At 41.1% G+C, this 19,797-nt stretch overlaps 1 protein-coding gene across 1 annotated transcript in view; it reads left to right on the top strand.

Annotated features, from left to right (window-relative positions):
* Positions 1 to 365: 365 nt before the first annotated feature.
* Positions 366 to 19,797, top strand: part of atp2a3 (ATPase sarcoplasmic/endoplasmic reticulum Ca2+ transporting 3) — a 66,435-nt gene continuing 47,003 nt past the window's right edge. The window contains exons 1-5 of the mRNA XM_034099412.2: positions 366 to 769; positions 12,559 to 12,576; positions 13,187 to 13,269; positions 18,017 to 18,121; positions 19,546 to 19,684. Of these exons, the coding sequence (XP_033955303.1) occupies positions 652 to 769; positions 12,559 to 12,576; positions 13,187 to 13,269; positions 18,017 to 18,121; positions 19,546 to 19,684 (463 nt within the window). The 5' untranslated portion in view covers positions 366 to 651. The remainder of the gene's footprint in view (positions 770 to 12,558; positions 12,577 to 13,186; positions 13,270 to 18,016; positions 18,122 to 19,545; positions 19,685 to 19,797) is intronic.

Here is a 19,797-nt window from a genome sequence, read left to right on the forward strand (position 1 = left end):
ACATGGCATGTTCTAATATTCTTTTTAAATAACAGAATAACAGAATTTAGGGTGAAAGAGCAGTGTAGTTTGAACATGTATTGTTCAAAAGACAAATACAGGAAATGTGCAAGTGTTCAGGAATGGCTCATATGATGTGCAAATGTCTGTTGGGGGTTACAATATCAGATTAATTTGGGTACTTGTTAATGAAATATATAAGCAAAAAGATAATTTCCCACTGAAACGACAACAGCGTTTACGACAACAATGTATCCTGCACTTCAGAAACACATGTGACAGAGCTGCATGCATCCTGTTTGAAGTGGAGCCCTCCGCAGGTACGCGCAGCCAATGGGAGAGCAGGAGGGAGTGATCAACAGCGAGAGGCGGTGCACGCGGGCACACACGCAGCACACCTTCAGATGGAGATGAAGTAGCAGCAGCAACAGACCCACAGAGTAACAGCAGAGTGTGTACCGCGGACCTGGAGCTTTTCTTCCAGGGGGGACACACAGGTGACGCACCGACCGACACTCAGCCGCCTCAGCGTGCAGAGGAGGAAATTACTGCCGTTTGTTTCACCCCCGCCCCCCCCCCCCGCGATTGCCACAATAGATGTTCCTCAACTACATGCATTACGATCTGATCATCTAAGCCCAGTCCGCCAAGATGGAAAATGCCCACACTAAATCGGCGAGTGAAGTTTTGGACAACTTCAGCGTCAACGAAAACACTGGGCTGACTCTGGAGCAAGTCAAAGCCAATGTGGAGAAATATGGACCGAACGGTGAGTAGTTAAATAATTTGTAAAATGTTTAATTTCACTTGATATTGGTGCGTAGTACAGCCTGTTGCCTGGAAATCCAAATGCAGCCATTATATTGCAAATCGTGTGCGTAAATAAATACAAACCTATTTAGTCTGGCGCACACTCAGTGGAAATGTAAGTGGCACATTCATTGATGCACATGTTGAAATCATTCATTGCACATCGCACCAGTTAAAGTTGGTACGCAGATACACACCTGATCAAGGGAAATGGCAACGCATACACACCTGATACACACTCATTTAATTGAAACCAATGTCATTCATCCCACTTCATTTTATTCAGATTGTGCCATGAGGTCGTCAAGTCTCGTTGGAAACTATGTCAGTGCGTCAAACGATAGTTCAATAAATAAAACAGTTCACTAAATAAAGCTTTATTGTACCCCACCCCCACCACGGTAATGTGACATCCCTAGCTCTCATTCAGAGACCAGGAAGTGCAGAGCAGGCTCAGGAGAGGAACAGGATGAGACGGTAATGAAGAGAATGAAACAGAAAATCTTGAACAACCTGTTTTCACTTTCAACAGTTGTTCTGGACATGACTGTATACTTTCCAGCTCCAATGACAAGAAAACAGAAGGAAGTAGATCTCTAAAGCCATCTAACATTTTGATACAGATCACAAATAAATAACCTATCACTGAAAGTAGAGTTATTAACTAGATGCCTTACAGGGAAAATATAGCTTATTCCCCCCCCCGCCGCCCGAAGTCTCCTCATGTTTGACACAGGTGTTGGATAAGTATTTCCGTGTGAAGCTGGGACCTGACATCACCACACCTTTCCCCCCCCGGCCTGTCATTTGCATATGTGGCCAAGCTGTGGAGCAGAGCGGCACATTGTGCCAGTCAAACAGAAGCCCTTTTGTTGCAGCCAGGGGCCTGTGATGACTTCATGGAAAAAGGCAACGTCTTGCCACAGATAACATCTCTTTCGCTTTTAGCTGTGAACATCCTGCCTTGTGCGAGCGCATTATAGACGCATGCAGGAGGGAGGGAGAGAAGGGATACCCTTTATTCCTTTTGGGGCATGCGGGGGGTTATCCACTCTAGCTGCTCCTCCACAAGCCAACAACATTGAAGAAGCTGAGTGAAATTGGCTTGGTGACTATTTTAGCACAAGTCGTTGCAGAGTGATGTTGCCAACTCCTTCCCCTCTGCTCACAAACCGCAGACCTTGTAGTTGCCTGCAAGGACTCTGTGTGAGCCTTGATGTCGTGTTCCAGGCCGCTGCCGCTCAAAGCTGTTCTGCGGTTGGTACGCTTACCTCACAATGTTTCACTCACACACCGTTAACAGGATGTCTGTATCAGCAGGATCATTTTAAATCAACATGTCCCAAACAAGATCTCCACCGTGTGTCACACTGTCGGTGTATGTAGTTTGGACAAGGTGAGGGGAATAGTGGGAATTCACTGTCACTCTGCTCCAAGTGTCTGTAGGAGGTGGCACTGACAGGCAGGGAGGACCAGGTGACATGGTTGGCTCATCCACAGCAGTCCTTCGTAGGATAGGAGAGGTTTAACACACTCGATGAGCCTCAACATATCTAGGCTGGAGGAGAACCATCTGAGAAGTGTGTGCTTAGATGTCCTCTCAATGCTGCAATTCACACAAGACGAGTGTCTGTGTGTGACCTTGTTGCTTCTATACATAACTTGGAAGTTTAAACCTTGGTGAGAACTGATGTTTTTCATGGTTCCTGGCTTTTTTCATATATTAATATTCATGGAAAAAGATTGCAATCTTTGAAGGATTCAACAAATAGTTGACCTAAGTGATTGTCAGAAAAATAATTAGCAAGTTATTTTATATCTATTCATTGCGACATTCATCCATTAATGGGAGACAATGCTGTTTGCATCTTGTCAAATATGCAGATTTCTTCCTTTGATATCATATTAAAGTGAATATACTTTGGTTAAAGATGGACAAAACAAGACATTTGAACACATTACTCTAGACTTTGAGACCCTTGCACAGACATTTTTTACTATATTTTATAGTACCCTGGGTTCATCAAGAAAATAATCTGAAAATGTATCAATAAATATCGGTGAGATTATTGATTTGTCTTTGTTCTTAATGCTATTGATTTGTGCATTTTATGGTAAACATACGTTTCTTTCAATGTCACGCTGTAAGTAAAGACAGGTGAACGCTGTCTCGGCTTCCTGGCTTAATGTCGACACTTTCATTTGCTGTGACAATAAAACCTCCTAAACAGTGTTTCTTATCCCTTTTCTGAGATGTTGGAAAATTAGCTTGGCTGCCACAACTGGACAGTCTTTCTTCAAAGCAGTCCTTGCTGCAGCGGCTGACCTTTCATTTACGGCAGCTCCTTTTTTATTTACACACACACACACACACACACACACACACACACACACACACACACACACACACACACACACACACACACACACACACAAATAGCTCGTTCATTGTTGAGAAAGACAAGCACCTCAATTTACAAGAGCGTTTATCATTTTGATTGTGAAACAGTTCTGAGGAAGTCATAGGCCTCTGTCTTTCTCACACACACACACTCGCTCTGTGTGTGTGTGGGTGCACCAAAAATGTGTGTGCAGTTATAGCTTGCGGTGTTTCGAGCATTGTGTCCTGTGCACTCGTAACCCCAATTTCAAAGACAAATGGAGTTCATTTTTAGAAGGGGCTTATTGGCCTCATGAGCAATCAATGTTTTTGAGAAGGGTTTGACCCAGAGAGCGGAGAGGACACACATGTGAGGGTGTCCGGGGGAGAAGGGCCTTTTCCCCTCTGTGGGACTAATAAAGGGATTCTGATTCAGTGGAGGGTGTTCATTTAATGACCCCTCCTCTTCTTTTTAAAACATTAAAGCAAATTGTCCTCTATATAACTCCACAAATGACACTGTCAAAGCTTTTACCGACTTTAAATTATAGTTACATTCAGCATTATTAATCAAAGCTCGTTAAATAAATCACTTTGGGTCTGAGTGCCTGCAAAATTAGTCCACGTTTTAAAAATATCTTCTGACACTCCCTTTAGGAGAAGAACTTGATTGCACAACATATTCAGGTTAAGCAACCTCCAATGCAAGACATTCTACCATCATGATGCAGGGTAGAACGTGAGATACTTGGTTGACTTTCACACTGAATAGTGTGTTATCAACGACAATAATCAACAAACCTGCCTCTTTATCTCTTGGTTGGCGCATTCTGCTAAAAGTCTAGTGAGCTTCTGCCCATCTCAGACATTACATGGAAAGTGTGGTTCTACAAGGTACTTATCAATCTGCACTGCCCCAGTTAAAAGAAACACACAGTTATTCCGTTAGATTAATGTCACGCTAGCAAAGTAATGCAGTGTTGCTGCTGTGGACGGGTACATTAGCAATACAGATTTAAGCAACTTAAAAAGGCCTGCCTTAAACAATCAATCAGTAAAGTGTACGTTTTATTAAGAATCTTTTCACGGCTTAACTTTGCCGTCGAACAACCTTCTCCAATGGGGAACTGAAGTCATTATATTAATTCATACTCTTCCAGAATCCATTGACAGGTAATTTTATCTTGCGGAGAAGTGGGGTTTCTGGTCTACATCTGCCTCAATTGGTTAATGTTAGTGTGATTTTGGAGGACCCTAACTAACCCTTTGAAACCCCAAGGTCACACAATCACACAAACGTATTAATCAAGGCCAAGATGTACCAGCAACCCCAGTGTTTTTTTCGTGGTAAAATTACCTTTTTTGTCTAGTGGCTTTGAAGAGAGCTGAGATTCCCCACCCAAATGACTTGACGGCAAGGTAAAGGGTCGAACATATTCTAAATATAGCATACACTTAATCTGACCATGATGTGTTTAGTTGGCTAACATGCTTTTGCTGCTTCCCCCATCAACAGCAGTACAGTGTTTAGCTTTGACAGCCGTTTTACTTTAGGCAACAAACTGACTATGGATAAGTACCTCAAACAACCCAACTTCAAACAATCAAAACTATCCCTTTTTTAAGTTGTTTTAAATTATTTAATTGATTTGATTGTGAAATGTATCGACTTGCACCGGAAACAATGTTTTGTCTTGTGTCCCAAGTGCCTCCAATGGTGCGGTTTGTGCTTAGTTGATGCCATCCTCGCTACATGATGCAATATTACTACACTCTCCCCACTCTGGCTGTAGCCCGAAAACAATTACAACTTCCTCTTGTAGGATCTCACTTAGTGTTGTTTCTCTCCCTGTTCTGCAACCCGACCTAAAAGCTTGCTCGCTCCTGCGTTTGAAATACGACAGGCGTTCGGCAGTTTCCTGCTCCTCCTTCTTCCCACGACACACACATCGCAGCACACTCCTTCAAAGTCGGCTTCCACTTTGTCGTGTGAAAATCCTCCAGTTGAGTTAAATTGCAGTGTTGGAGTTGTGTGGGTTGAAAAAGGAGAGTTAAGTTGTAGAAAAAGTCATATGAAGTCCTTGGGGTGTTGAGTCACTTCCTTGTTCTAGTGGGCTGCCTGACCGCCTTCAAAGGAGCTGTATTCCTGTTGGAGCTTGTCACTTGCCTTGCCTGCTTCCCACCCACCTCTGCATCTGTCAGTCACCATCATTCCCCTTATGGTATGATGATATTGAGTCACCGGGGCTGTAACGTACTGTTACATCTGCACGGTCCACTGAGGAGATGTGCACATAAAGGTGTTTCCAGGAGTGGGCTGATATGTGCATATGTTGTACAGTATGTGTCTGACCTCGGGACATGGCGTAATGTGAACATGAAGTCGTATAGTATGCTGGATAAATAACTAATAAAGTGATGTGTTGGGATCATGGGTAAACCTGGTCCGCTCTACTGGGACAGGTTCAATAAAACAATGTCAAACTAGAACATGATATGATATGAGACACAAACCTGAATTTCTTATCTTGGTATTTATTTCATTATTTCAAAGACAAAAACTTTAACTTCTAATGATGCCACACTTTTTCCGTCATTGTAGTTTTATATACAAATATTTGACTTTTCTAATTTCAATATGTTTGTTTTTTCAAATGGAGTTTCATCATGCATGGTGAAGAAGATGAGGAATATATCAGACTTAGGCTATACAAACAATACTTGTTCATAGGATTTTTTTCATGTGATAATATAAAATATCACCACACTTATCCTTTAATCAAATGTTGGCACATCAAGGAAGATTTTAATCCTGTATGTGTAGACTCAAAGTTTAGGCTTTTACAGTGGCATGCACACTGGTAGTGGGTACGTGTTATTTATTTAAAGCCCTTTAAAAATATTTCCACATTTTATTCCACAGTTTGAAATGTTCACTCTTTAGAATGACCTCCATAGCTGCAGGGCCCTGATGGGTGAAGTTGTACAGTACCAGGCATTTGATTCGATAGAAGTTTTGCTCTGGTTTCTAAACCCAAAAAAAAACTATTAATAGCAAATTGTTAACATAGATGTTTCAGACTGCTGTTCGGGGGATTGCTGACTTTTTTTTTTAAACAGAATTTGGATTCTCTGATTGGCTACTGGGATGCTGGTTTCCATCCTACTCGCTACTCTCTCTACCCTGGTTTTCAAAATTGGTTCTTCAATTGGCACAGCTGTGACTTTAAAGAGGAAGCTGCGAGCCCTGAAGAGATACGAGCTAATCACCTCATGCATGTCCTGCTCTGTTGACAGGCCCTTTTCCTTTTCCTCTGCCAGCACAACTCATCATATACTGCGACTTCTCGAATGTGGAGCCACGCACTTATTCTGTGTGCATCTGACTGTTTATTTAAACCTGCATCTAATGTGAAACAAACAGTAAATGTTTGCAGCGGATGTACGCAGTAGAATATATCTTATCTTTGGTAATCCTCCGTAGCTACACTCTGTCACGACTCAGATAATCTCCAATGTTTGTGGAGAATGAAGTGTCTTAATCAGATTGACCAAAAAGCATTGTTGATGAAGTAGTTAAGAACAGGTTTTTCAGTAACACTATTTGTAAAAATCTGCAACCAAAATATACACAACACTCACATGCAGGTGTGTCTTTGTTACTCTTACAGTGACGCAGCAGTTTTATTCCAGCACGAGCCATCCCGAGTAACATCAGGAGGGAAAATCCTCTCTTTTTCCCTGACCACAGCCTCATGACGTCAGAGACAGTGCAGCCAATAAGAAGCAGCAGCAGCCATTGAGCTGGATCTGTCTTAATTGGGTAGACAAGATAACATCTCCTCTTTGAAACTCATTCTCTTTTTCTGACTCCAGTGTGTCAGAGATGAGCCGCTCAAAAGAAACTCTGACAGTTGATTGTGTTTTCTCATTTGCCTCTTCGATGGAGAGGAATACAGTTTGATCCGTTAAACAAACACAGCAGAATAACTGGAAAGTGTTATGAGCAGAGCATTTCATCATTCCTCCCTTCTTGTGTATATTCTCACTGTGCATGGTTGTCATTATTTGCTTCTCTTACTGAAACTACACTTTTCCTCTCTTTGTCAAGAGAGTCTGCAACATTATACTAAAGTCAAAGTCGCTTCAGCCTGAGGGTCTGGAATGTCAGCAGGTTTTAGACAGTTTCCTAACGTTAAGAATATAACTGCAGTTTAAGGCTTGTCTGTTTTGCACCAAAGTGAGAAAATCTACTTCAGTTTAAAAAAAAAAATTGTTATCTACACAATGCCATCCCTTACGGAGTCCCGGGGGGTTCATAGAGAGAAAAATAAATAAAATGAGACCACGTTTGATTGATTATTGCGCACGATATACTTTCTCGTTCGCACAAGATACTTTCTTATGGTTAGACACATCGAACTGCCCGATTATTACACCATATCATTAGTTTTATGAAGTGTGTGTGTGTGTGTGTGTTTCGTTCCGGTGCACTCCGACAGCATTTAGCACTAGCTTACATCGAGATTAAGATTAAACGAATTTCTTTCACTTGGGAATACACATATGAAGTTAGCCAGATGTGTGTAAATTACTGTTCATGGTCATTTGAAAACAAATGCCGGTGTCGGACACACATACACCGAACACACACATCCACACAGAGCTGAGCAGAGCACAAACACACACACACACATCATGTAGCATTTCACGTTTCCATAGAAACAACAACTTCCTGTCAACAGTGTAAACTCGCCTTCAAAAATATAAGCATATAAATAAAACAGGAAGTTAACCTAAATTACATTTAAGACATACAACTGCAACGAAAGTATGTGTTGGGAGACAAATGAACCCAATTACAATGGCAACAGTAAAGTGGTACGTGTATTTAAAAACACATGTATAACAATTATACGTAAAGTGCAAGTCTTCACCAGAGCAAACACAATCGCCAACATAGTAATCTTGCCATACGTCTTTTTTTGTGTGAATGCAGCAGCTTTAGTCCAGAGTGAAGTTTCTGGGCCTATAATGATTTGAGAGGAGCTGCATGTCATTATGCTGCAGAGAAGTGATTAGTGACTTTGTTCCACTTCCTCCTCTGCCCCGCTCTGATCCTCTGGGTGGCTGCTCTGAGGTCAGCGGGGCTCCCAAAGATAGCTGCTGCTGACACTCACCCACTTAACACGTTGCGTATGACTTCCTCAGAGGAGGGAAGCCCTCCATTGACATTTATGTAAATGGGCGAAACATTGACTCTGTCAGACTGCAGACAGACTTCTCTTCTGCAGTTACCTGCGATGCCTTCTGTGTTGAATTGATAATAAGGTCAGAGGAAAACATTTATAATTCACATTTAATATGGGTAATGCATTCAACCTTTTCCGGTGGGGAGTACCTTAGAGTGAGTGGATATAGGAAGTTATAGTGGACTATGCTTTTAGGAGTTACCATCATGGTATTTATAGGCCTGTTTTACATTCTCATGGTCAGTGGATAGAACAGGATCCTGGAGGGGGGGCAATGGGATATGTTCAGGCTGCAGGCAATGTCAGCACACAGATTTAGATTATATTTATTTTTTTATTCCAATTTGTGCCACGTTTATAGAGTATGGCGCCGTTCAAAATGGCAGCCCACTGCTCCTAACACTAGGATGGGTCAAATGCAGAGAAACAATTTCCCCACGGGGATTAATAAAGTAAATCAAAATCAAATGTAGTCCGAAAACAGATCAGGTCTAAATGTGTAGCAGTGCCAGTTCTGCAGTTTGAAATCGGTATTCAGTGAAAATGATCCGGTCAAAGAGTGTCAACAAAAAAAAAGATATACTAACCCAGTGTTGCCTGCCATTCTCCAATGAGAGTTACTGGCAGCACCAGCTCTGACAGTTGCCAAGTCTTTTTTGATTTATAAATAATTGTTGGGATAAAAACACAATTGCAACAAATATAACTAAAATATTTTATTATGAAAATGACCAACCCTATCTTTAACTGGCTGGCTAAGTTTAATTGAAGGTTAGTCTCAACAACTCATGCCAACTGTATTAGCAGCCTGCAGTGGCTACTCGTGTGTTTACATAATCAGACTTAGTGTGTGTATGTTTGGGGGTTGTACATCAAGGCCCTGTTGGTTGCGTAACAGTTATTCTTGGTACATTTTGACAGACACTGGCACATTACCTTGTGAAAACGCTCGTTTTTCGAGGAGCCTTCATGAGCCAAGTCGCCATGGTAACTGCTGAAAACTTTATCATGTTTGTATTTTGCACAAGAGGGCCTGGCTTGTTAATACTGCCTAACCACACTCAGATGTGATGTTGACTGGGGGTCTCGATAATCCGGGCTGTAATTCAGTAATGGATTCTGAAGAGGAGCTGGCGCTGAGAGCTCCTTCTATCAGCACGTCCATTGCCAGTGCGGAGAGACAGACGGGCCATGTTTCCTGCTTCTCTTCCTGCCTCTGGACACAGCCCTCTGCTGTTGTTGGCAACTATCTCCAGGAAGTGTCTCCCCTCTGCTCTGCGCTGCTCGCTTTCTGCTGCGAGTAAACAAGCTCTTTTATTCATTGTCTGGGCCGAGAGGGAGGTGCTGTGGGGACGGAGAGAGGGAGAGAGGTGAAGTCAGTGTTCAGGAATGTGCCTGGGCAAGCCTTTGGGTTGACACGGGCCAGATGACTGAGAGGGAATCCTTGGCAAAGGGAAGCCGGGGAACCCCATCCAACACTTCCAGCCCTGTCTCTCTTCCCTTCCCCTCTCTGCTCTCTTTCCCCTTTTGTCTGTCTTGTCCTCTCACTCTGTCAATTCTTGTCTCCAGCACTCAACTCTCAGCCAGCCCGTCTGCTATTAAAAACATTATACAACCAGGGAGGCACAGTAATGGGGAAACAGGCTCATGTCAGACTGCTGGAGCATGGAAAACAGCAGAACCCACTCCTCCACCTCGCTGCTGCTGGCCAAAAGTCGCCCGTGAGTTCAACCGTGTCCAACCTGAACTCTGAAAACCCTCCAGACAGCAAGTTTGAAAAGCAATTTACAATGACTCATCAGCTATTATTATGCACGCTCCCAAGTAGGTTGTTACCTAATAGACGAATAATATTCAGCAGATCATGTTTTGGTCCCACTGGAGGCGTTATCATATTCTTGGCGTTAATGCCTATCCAAGAACTTCTCAGTTCTTTAATAGCTTGTTTGTACAATCCATTTAGCTCCCTCTGGTTTCATTACAAGCCATATTAGGCAAATGATTTCACCTGTATTCTCAAAAAACTAACATCTCCTTGGGTTGGATTGTTTTTGACTACAGGGAAAGCACATTTGGAAGTCATGGAACGATTACAGAAGTCATGATGTAAAATGGTTTCTCTTTCTGCCAGTGGCACATTTAATATGTAGCTGCAGAGTTTTAGATTTTGGAAGGAGGCTGTGCACAGGGTCACGTGCTTTACTCGTGTAGCACCGTCTGGTCAAAACATGCGGAGAAACACGAGGTTTCCACTGTTTGAACAAGAGATTCACCTTTACCGAAAGAGAAGATGATAACATGAAGGCTTTGAGGGCAAATGCACTAAATCCAGCTGGAAATGATGGATTTTATTATCATGCATCACATTTCTTAGATGTGATGGATATTGTTTGTTACATTGGAGCCATTCGTCCGTAGCTTTGCGTTGGACTGGGTGAGAATCTTCCAGTGACTCAGCACGCCCGCGTCTCATCGTGGTGACACTGATCAACAGTACTTGTCAATTGGAATGTTTTTAGAACATGACTGATGTGTTTTCTACTCACACCAGTGACTCATCTGTGTGGTGGGTGTCAGGTTCTGGTAATCAAATCAGAAGAATTCTTCAGCTTGCCTCAAAATGCCAGAAAAACACCAGCTTTTTCTTTACAAATGACAGATGAAAAATGACAAGATGATGTGAAAGAAAAGAGCAATGCGTTTTGATTCACGGGTTTGTTTTTGTGGGAGCTTACCCACATGCTGATGACGAAGAGAAAAAAAAGGGGGGGGTTTAGCACTGAGACTGAGAAAACTGTTGAGAGAGTGAAGCTGCAGTGTGAATGCCAATGAGATCACCGCAGCTCTGATAAAGGAAAAGTGTTGCCTGGACAATCGGAGCAAAGTTAGCCTAATTCTAAAATTCATTTCAGATAGGGCTCCAACTATTGATTATGTCCAATGTTTAAACCTTTCAATTAGTTTTTTTGATTAATTGAGGCACTGTTTGAGAATAAAAAAAGAAAAGAAAAATACTCGTCACAAGTTCGCTGACCCTGAAGCTACGTGTTTCGAGCCATCCCAAATGAAAACAATAACATTAACACTGAACAAATGATCACTCATGCTATGTTCGTTTGCTTGAGAAATTGCTTCAAAAACTGAGTATAACAATGTTTGCCATTTCGCTAATATTCTATAATAATTACAAAAATATTTGCCTAAATGAAAATAATAATTGTTGGTACCGACCAAATCTACCATATTAAAATATATGTATAGAACCCTGCACGGTTTTGGAGCTGAAATAATTTGGAAATGAAATTGTTTTCAGTCATTTCTTTATTATGAAGTAATTACCAAAAAGGCGCTTCCACTCCATTAATTGTTAATATTTTCAGTTTCATAGTATCTTCGATAACATTAAACAACTGTTAGTGTGTTTTTAACCGAACAATAATGATTATGCCAACATTGCATTTACGTGTACATAAAGGGCATTTTCACCAAACAATTAATTGAGAATTAATGGTTAGATTAGTCAATAATTAAATGCATAGAAACATTTATTTCGTATTTCAAAGAAATATGCACGCACTTTTTTTTTTACAAAAATAAAAGCATTTAAAGAGGCAGGATTTCAGATAACCTTTACCAGATCATGAGATGAGCAGTCATACTGGTACAAAAGGCCTTGGTAATGTCTCATGTAATTAAATAAATTGGATTTATATAGCCAATTATTACAAACCATACATTTTCCTTGAGGTGCTTTATGAAGCTGATTCTTATCACAGTGCTCTCATTATGCAGCGCGAGGCCTGAAGCTACAATATAAAAGAAGCTGGAATATAAAACATCTTGAGTTTGATTGCTGGTTATTCAACTGATTAATAATACAATAGCGGGTATTAATCCCACAGTATTGCCGTTCTGCCTTCTCATCATCACCCAGCAGAACGATCCTGCAGGGAAATTTGTACGCTTGCATGCATATCACAGTCTGATGGAGTTCATCAAATGTATTAACTGCTCTTGTCTCTCTCCTCCCCCCCCCCCCCCCCAACTCCACCTCATCACTTTCTCCTGCCCTGCCAATTGGATCCTTTTACAACTGGCCTGGTGTGACATCCACAGAGCTCCCTGCTGAAGAAGGTAAATATTGATTTTTCCAGTGCGCTGCGATCCTCCTCCCTTTACGAGCTGATTAGCCGTCTTGAGCCGGGATCTTTTCTGCTCTGTCGACAGAGGGCTGAACTTTGGGAGTGTACACTACTGCAGCTTTCACCAAAGGACATACTAGGCTACTCCTCTGTAAACACTCATTTGTGTTGCTTTGCTGTTCAGTACAAAGCAAACCAATGTCAATACATCTCACAGATCCGCCCCACCCTTAATAATAAGGATACACTTTGAGAGTGGAAGACTCAAACTTTAAATGGGGTGTGGTGGTTGCTGTGCATTACACTAACGTAAACTGATACCAAACAATATATTCATTTTTTAAGTTCTCCCTTCCAATTAACACCTAGATATATTGTTGTGCAATAATTAAAGTTGCAGTGATTGCAGGATGTTAGATTTGTTTTGATCTAATTTTACCCTTTTTTTAAAAATGTGGTTTTTATTTGCAATGAACCGCATTCTTTATAACACATTAGTTATTTGTGTTTTCTTGGATGTTTCCTTATATCACGGTTGTGCTGTCACTTCTATTTTGCTTTTGCACCAAAAAGTTAAACATAAAGGCTTGTACCTATTTCAGGAAAGTCCCTGTGGGATCTGATGGCGGAGCAGTTTGAAGACCTCATGGTGCGGATCCTGCTGCTCGCTGCCTGCGTGTCCTTCGTAAGTAACACCCAAAGTATTATAACTCCATTCACCTTGGATTGTATTTGATACTGATGTTTCGAATAACTAGTTTTTTTCGGAATTTCTTTGCTGTTATTCATACCTTTGTGGCAGGAAAACAAATAAATCTTCATTATAAGAATATTATTAACCACCTTTTTAGCCTTTTAATCAAAGGCTAACCTTGAATGAGCACGACTTCCTAAAAATAACTGGACGTTAAATGGCTACATTGCCTCATTCAATGTTCTAATCTTTCAAAATGACGGCCAGTTTTTTTTGGGTGATCTTGAGATAAATTACCAGTAGTGGTCTATTTTCATGTGGAAACCTGTGTATTTCAGGCTTTTCCTTTCCACCCAGTGTAGATGTGGTTTCAGTGAGGGGAAACGGGCAGAGCACTTCTGCTGAACTGGGAAAAAACGATCAGTCTAAGCTCCCTCTGCTGCAGCGCCTCAAACTGTGACCCTGGTTTCAGTCGGAGGGTGGTGAAGGTCGGGGACGGGTGGAGTGAGGGAATCCTGACTGCATAATAACTTGTTTTTCCAGTACGTCCCCAGAGTCTGAGGATGGAATTGCTGTTGCTATTTCTGAAAGTAGGAAAGTTGCTCTAAAAATGAACATGACACAATATGTCTTCTCTAAGTGCTGTTGTGTTAGGCCGTAACTGCAGGACTCTGGAGTGTGGGCCCACTTTTCCCCATGTAAATCATGCTTTAAAATGTTGTTTATGGTGGAACACAGCCCCTGTTCCACTGCTGCACCGACCCTAACGCTTTACATTGTTGTTGTTGCCTGGAGTGGTTTCGGCTCAGGATCTAAAATGATGTTCCTTATGACCTGATTTGACTCAAGGTCACACATATATTAAAAGCTAGAAGCTCGATCCAACACTTTTCCAGTGGTTGTCTTCTGATATTTCTATAGTAACCTTTCTGTTTTCTCTCTACTCTGTCGGTCTCCAGGTTAATCAGGTAGTGGCTAAAGCAGAGTGAACTGGAATGAAAGACATACCTTAGCCGGGGAATCATTTGGTTATTTTGAATATATTCAAATTGAGTAGATTAGACTCTCCTTCTTTGCATGACACATGATTAAAGCTTATTATCAGACAAAACAGGTCAGGTGCCGCTGCTTGGTAACTTTTTATACTTACATCGGTAATGAGCAATAGTGACTTGGTAATAAGGAAGTTGGTTAGGTTTTTTGCCACATTTGCCCCATCTGGTAAATGGTAAGATCGGAGTTAAGAATTACGTTTAAATAACCACGTTTTAGCAAACGCACAGCATAAAATGCTCACTTTGTGGAAACATGTATTGACTAGTGTTGCTACATAGAAGAGGTTTCATTAACCTTTTAATAATGGGATTGTTCTCTCTTTAGAATAGCTACCTGCAAAAAGCATAGTGAACTGATAAAAAGCAATGCATACAAAGTATGTATTCATCCTAAATGAGAAACAGACAGCTTATTTAAGGTTTCAAATTGATAGAGGTACATTAGCTAAACTTAATACATTAGTTCGTAATGCTATTATCAACATTTCTAAGGAAATTAGAAAATTAGGCTTTTATTAACGTTCCAAAGCAGTCCATCAAGTGTTAACAAGCTTCTGACAATTGCTGATAAATGTATTTTAATCTAAAAGGTAAATTGTTGATGATGCTAATGTTACATAGTCTTTTTAACATGTTAATAACCCTCAATGACAGACTTAAATATAAAGCAATACCACCTTGGTGTAATATACTATATTATGACAATATTTAATGAGGTTTTTCTTTAGCAGTACCTCAGTTTATATAACGATTTCATTGTTTTCCTTTCAAAAGTGATGTTTGCTAATATTGCTGAAGCTGGTCTATCTGGTTTTAATAGGGCAGAGCCACACAGAAAGCCACAGCAGCCGTCTGACATAATCGCTGCACTTCCTCCCTTTGAGCTGAAGAAAGAAAGTAGGCTGATCTTTATTTGGTTTGCCACGTCACTCTGTGGAGTTAATGTTCATGAGACTATAGGAAAAATCAAGTGACAATAGAATTGGATGTCAAGCCCTCTTTGTTTGTACTACATTTTTCAATAGTTGACCTTTTTAGGAGTGTTTTTTTCCTGAGCAACTTGATAGGAATTAATTTAGATTTTCCTTTTGAGCATCCAAACACTCTCATATAATGGGTCATCTGTCGCCATGTGTGTCAGCGTTCAGTTATGCATGCGGGGTGTGAATGTTTAAAGCTGTAAGTAGAGATTTATTTTGGCAATCAAGCTTTGATTTCAATACCCAACATTAGATCTGAGCTAAAGTTAGTATCAGATTGCCAAAAGCAAGAAGTTAAGTTTCCACCAGATTCCCTTAATGAGTTCTATAACCCGAAAGAAAGCCTACTCATCTTGTAATTTAACCTCCTATTCAGCTTGAAAGTAGCAGTAAGGTATTCAAACCCTTCTTAATCTGTTTTGAATGGGTCTTTTTAAACCGTCCTTTCTGAGAAGACTGCCCTCCAATCTTCACTCAGTCAGAGGGGAGATTTATCATCCCCAATGATGGGGAATGATGAGCTATCGACCGGGCTCTGGTCTGCCTCGACATGCACTCCGCTGCTCAATACACCGGTGGGGTGGGGGGGGGGGGGGGGGGAGATACTCTTTTTTTCACTTGATAAACCCCATCAGATCAAGGAAAAGTAGACTCCCACTAGAAAATGCATTTCCTGCTGAAAAAATATGTGCAAATGCTGTAAACTGTGTACATTTGTTGCTGAATTTAGCTGAAAAAGCTGAATATTTTATTAGTTGAATGGTCTCTGTAGCTGCTTTTGGCTACAAAAACAAAGTAAGTGTGTTGCTGAACTTAGCGGAGAAATGCAGAAAAGTGAAATGATTTGAATCAAAATGGTTGACTTTGTTGAGAACTTGAAAGTGAAATGTTAAACTGGAAGAGTAGGAAAAATAGTGAAGAAGCTTAATATTGAAAAGAAAAGGTTTAAAAAAGGTATAAACAACTACATGTATAGCCTCAATGTCCTGAAATAGCTGAATAATGTAATAGTTGAATGGTTTCTGTAGCTGGAAGTAGGCTGAAGGAGTTGGATATTAAATGTAAGTAGTAGTGAATGACTGTTTACAAACACCTGTGTGTGTAAGCCAGGGGTGGGGAACCTCCGGCCTCCGGGCCGTATACGGACCGAGACCATTTGGTACGGACCTCGAGGTAATTTATAAACGCACGCAAAAAAGAAAAAAAATGTGGAAATCTAGACCGCAACATAATTAAACAAGCGAGGACCTGTTTTTCCTGGCCAAGGTCAGGGTCCTTGAACACAACACGAGCCGAGCCTAACGTGTCATCACGTGGTATATGTCTCGTCTGACAGGGGTGTAGTGCTTACGGAGAGCACCAGAATGCCGCTCCGGCACTTACGGTACCCCATAAGGAGCCATACACATGCCGCAGTTTTTGCGTGGCTGTGTCTTTAGTTTAAACCCAGTGGCGATCTGTTCATCTGTCATACTGATCATACAGTCAATAAGCCCAGAGATCAAAGGTTACCACGGTGACAACGTTATCAAACATCTTTGTATGTGAGCTCAGAGATCAAAGGTTTCCATGGAGATGTGCTGTGAAGGGAGAGCCTTTCCATTGTTCTGAATGAGAAATAAACCTCTTACTTTTCTAACTATAGTTTAAAAACAGTAGCTGCTTTCAGCATTCACACTAATAATAATAAGAAGAAGATTAAAGATTCAAAGAACTATAGTGTGAATGCTGTAAACAGTATTCACACTAATTATCTCTCCTTTCTGTCTCCGTGCTGCTTTCGCTGTGCGGTGTGTTTAGGTTCATCGACAAAGTAGCGCTGTAAAGTCATTTTGGTGTTGCAGTGGGGAGCTTTTTATGTAATGATCTCCTAAAGATGTACTTTGTTGCTTGTTAGAACAACATAGAGAAACTGCTATCTCTGAGACAGTTTCAGAATTCATTCCTATTTACTGCTGCTATGTCTGGCTGTGAACTGGCTAATGTTCAGTGACATAAAAGTAAATGCATAGTATTTTCACCAAATCTGTAGAGTTATTGGGGCCATTCCACATTTTTATTGAAGTATTTTTTTATTCATGATAGTTTGACTTGACCCACCTCTAAGGCAGGACTTTGAAGCAGCTATAGTCCATATTTTTACATTAACACCTAACCCTAATTTGTAACTGAAAGGAGTTGCTCTTAGCAACAAACTCATAGGAAATAGACGGCTAGCCCCATCCTGTTAACAACAAACATTCTAAGTGTATCTGCCCTGTGTTTTAGATCGCTTCAAAATCTAATGGATTCTTCATGGCTCATGCTACACCCTTTCAAAGTTTAACTAATTTTGTGCCAGGAATGTTTCAGTAATCTGTCAATAAACGGACAAACAAAGCAAAAACATAACTTCCTTGTTGGAAATAATAATAACTTTTTGAACACAATGGGTGATGTCAACAAAGGTGTTCATGAGTTAATCGGATAGGGCTGTGGTGGTGCATCAGGAGGGAACTAAATGAAACGCACACGGGTACAAAGCTTCTATCTCCAAATAGTATTTTAGCTTGGTTCTATCTCCACATTTTCTTGCAGCATGTTTTCTCCTAAATGTATTTCAGAGCAATCCATGTTTGAAAATGTATATCCTGGAGTCAGCATGTGACTTGAGTTGCGGTATAAAATGTGTGCTAATGTTCTGTTTACTGTATGTTCATCTAGGTGTTGGCTCTATTTGAGGAGGGAGAGGAGTCAACCACTGCCTTTGTTGAGCCTGTTGTAATTCTTCTCATCCTCATCGCCAATGCTATTATCGGGGTCTGGCAGGTGAGATACTCTCAATGTTGTGTCACTGTATACACACATTCACACTACTAAGGCTGTTTCCACATGGTAACAAAGGCTAACAATGCCAATGAAGTCAGTAAAGAAACATAATGTTATCTTGTCCACCAGCTGTTGCCCAATGCACCGTTGGTATATTTGTATTAGTGTGCCATATCCAAACATGTTCTAACATCTGTACGTCAAATGGCTCTTTGCAAAGGGCTGAGGCTGTACACACCTGAGTTTGCAAGTCCGTGAGTCAAGTCAAAACGTAAACAAACCAGGGAGCTCATGCAAAGTGCCCCCGCGGTTCATTTGTGTTAAAGAGGAAGATGGAATTTTTGATGCAAGCTCCAAAAATAGATCCGGAGCATCCATCGGCTTCTGGAAGGAAGTCTGACACTCAGTTTTAGGCTGCTGTTAGGACACAGTGGAACAAGTGGATAACTCTTCAAAGTCTTTCCAATATGGGAGCAAATGTCCAAAAACAACCATGAAACTACTAACTCAAACTATTTCAAAACAATATTTGTGGAGGATTATAATTAATTTTAAGACTCTCCAAATTCAAAGAAAGAAAATTGTACTTCAAGATGCTGGAGAGAATGCTGTGAACAGATGGTAAACCACAGTCATATATTGTGGTCATGTAAAGCTTCTATTAGAGAACTACTGTATCAAATATTATATTTCTCTAAATAAAAACCCACTAATCCCATTTCTTGGAGAAAATACCAGAAAACATCAAAGGATTGTTCCTAGTAATAAAAGTAGGAGTAATTAACAAAATGACAAGAACTTGGTTCATAGATGGCAACTTAATCAACTCCAAATTGAAGGATGTTGTAAATAAATGAAAATTAGTTGATAGCCTGGAATCATCACTCAACATCACTGACACTGCACTTTCCTGGCTGAAATCCTACCTCACCAACAGACACCAGTTCATCCATATCAATAACTGCACTTCATCCACCGCCTCTCTGTCCGAGGCTTCCCCCTGGGTTCAGTGCTTGGTCCCCTCCTTTTCATATATGCTCCCCCTTGACAAAATCATCCGTCGACACAGCCTTCAGCTACCTCACTGACCTGCTCCACCACCACACCCCCTCCCGCAGCCTTCATTCATCAGAAGCCAACCTCTTGTCTATCCCCACACAAATCAAGCACCGGACCTGTGACAGAGCATTCTCCATCGCTACCCCGACCCTCTGGAACTCACTCCCACAATAAATCAGAGTTTTATTGTTCAACTTTTCTCTCTAATCTAATACTTTGATATTTAATTTATTTTTCTTTTGGGGTCTTTGCCTGCATGCTTTTCCATACTATAACATCAGAGCTTAAACTAAATATATTCAAAACCTCATACTACCTATTTTCTTTTTAAATGACTTCCTTTTTGCCACATGTCTTTGTTACAGGAGCGCAATGCAGAGAATGCCATCGAGGCTCTGAAGGAGTACGAGCCAGAGATGGGTAAGGTGTACCGTATGAACCGTAAGGCTGTCCAGAGGATCAAATCCAGAGACATCGTCCCGGGAGACATCGTGGAGGTAGCAGGTGAGCAGCCGCTGCACCCAGTGGAACTCTAACTGTCACACTGAGACTAATTTACGCTTTGTCTACCTCCAACACTGCTGTCACCTCGCTGCCTCTACTGTATAACACTGCTG

Source organism: Pseudochaenichthys georgianus, chromosome 14, assembly GCF_902827115.2.
Source record: "Pseudochaenichthys georgianus chromosome 14, fPseGeo1.2, whole genome shotgun sequence".
Taxonomy (NCBI): domain Eukaryota; kingdom Metazoa; phylum Chordata; class Actinopteri; order Perciformes; family Channichthyidae; genus Pseudochaenichthys; species Pseudochaenichthys georgianus.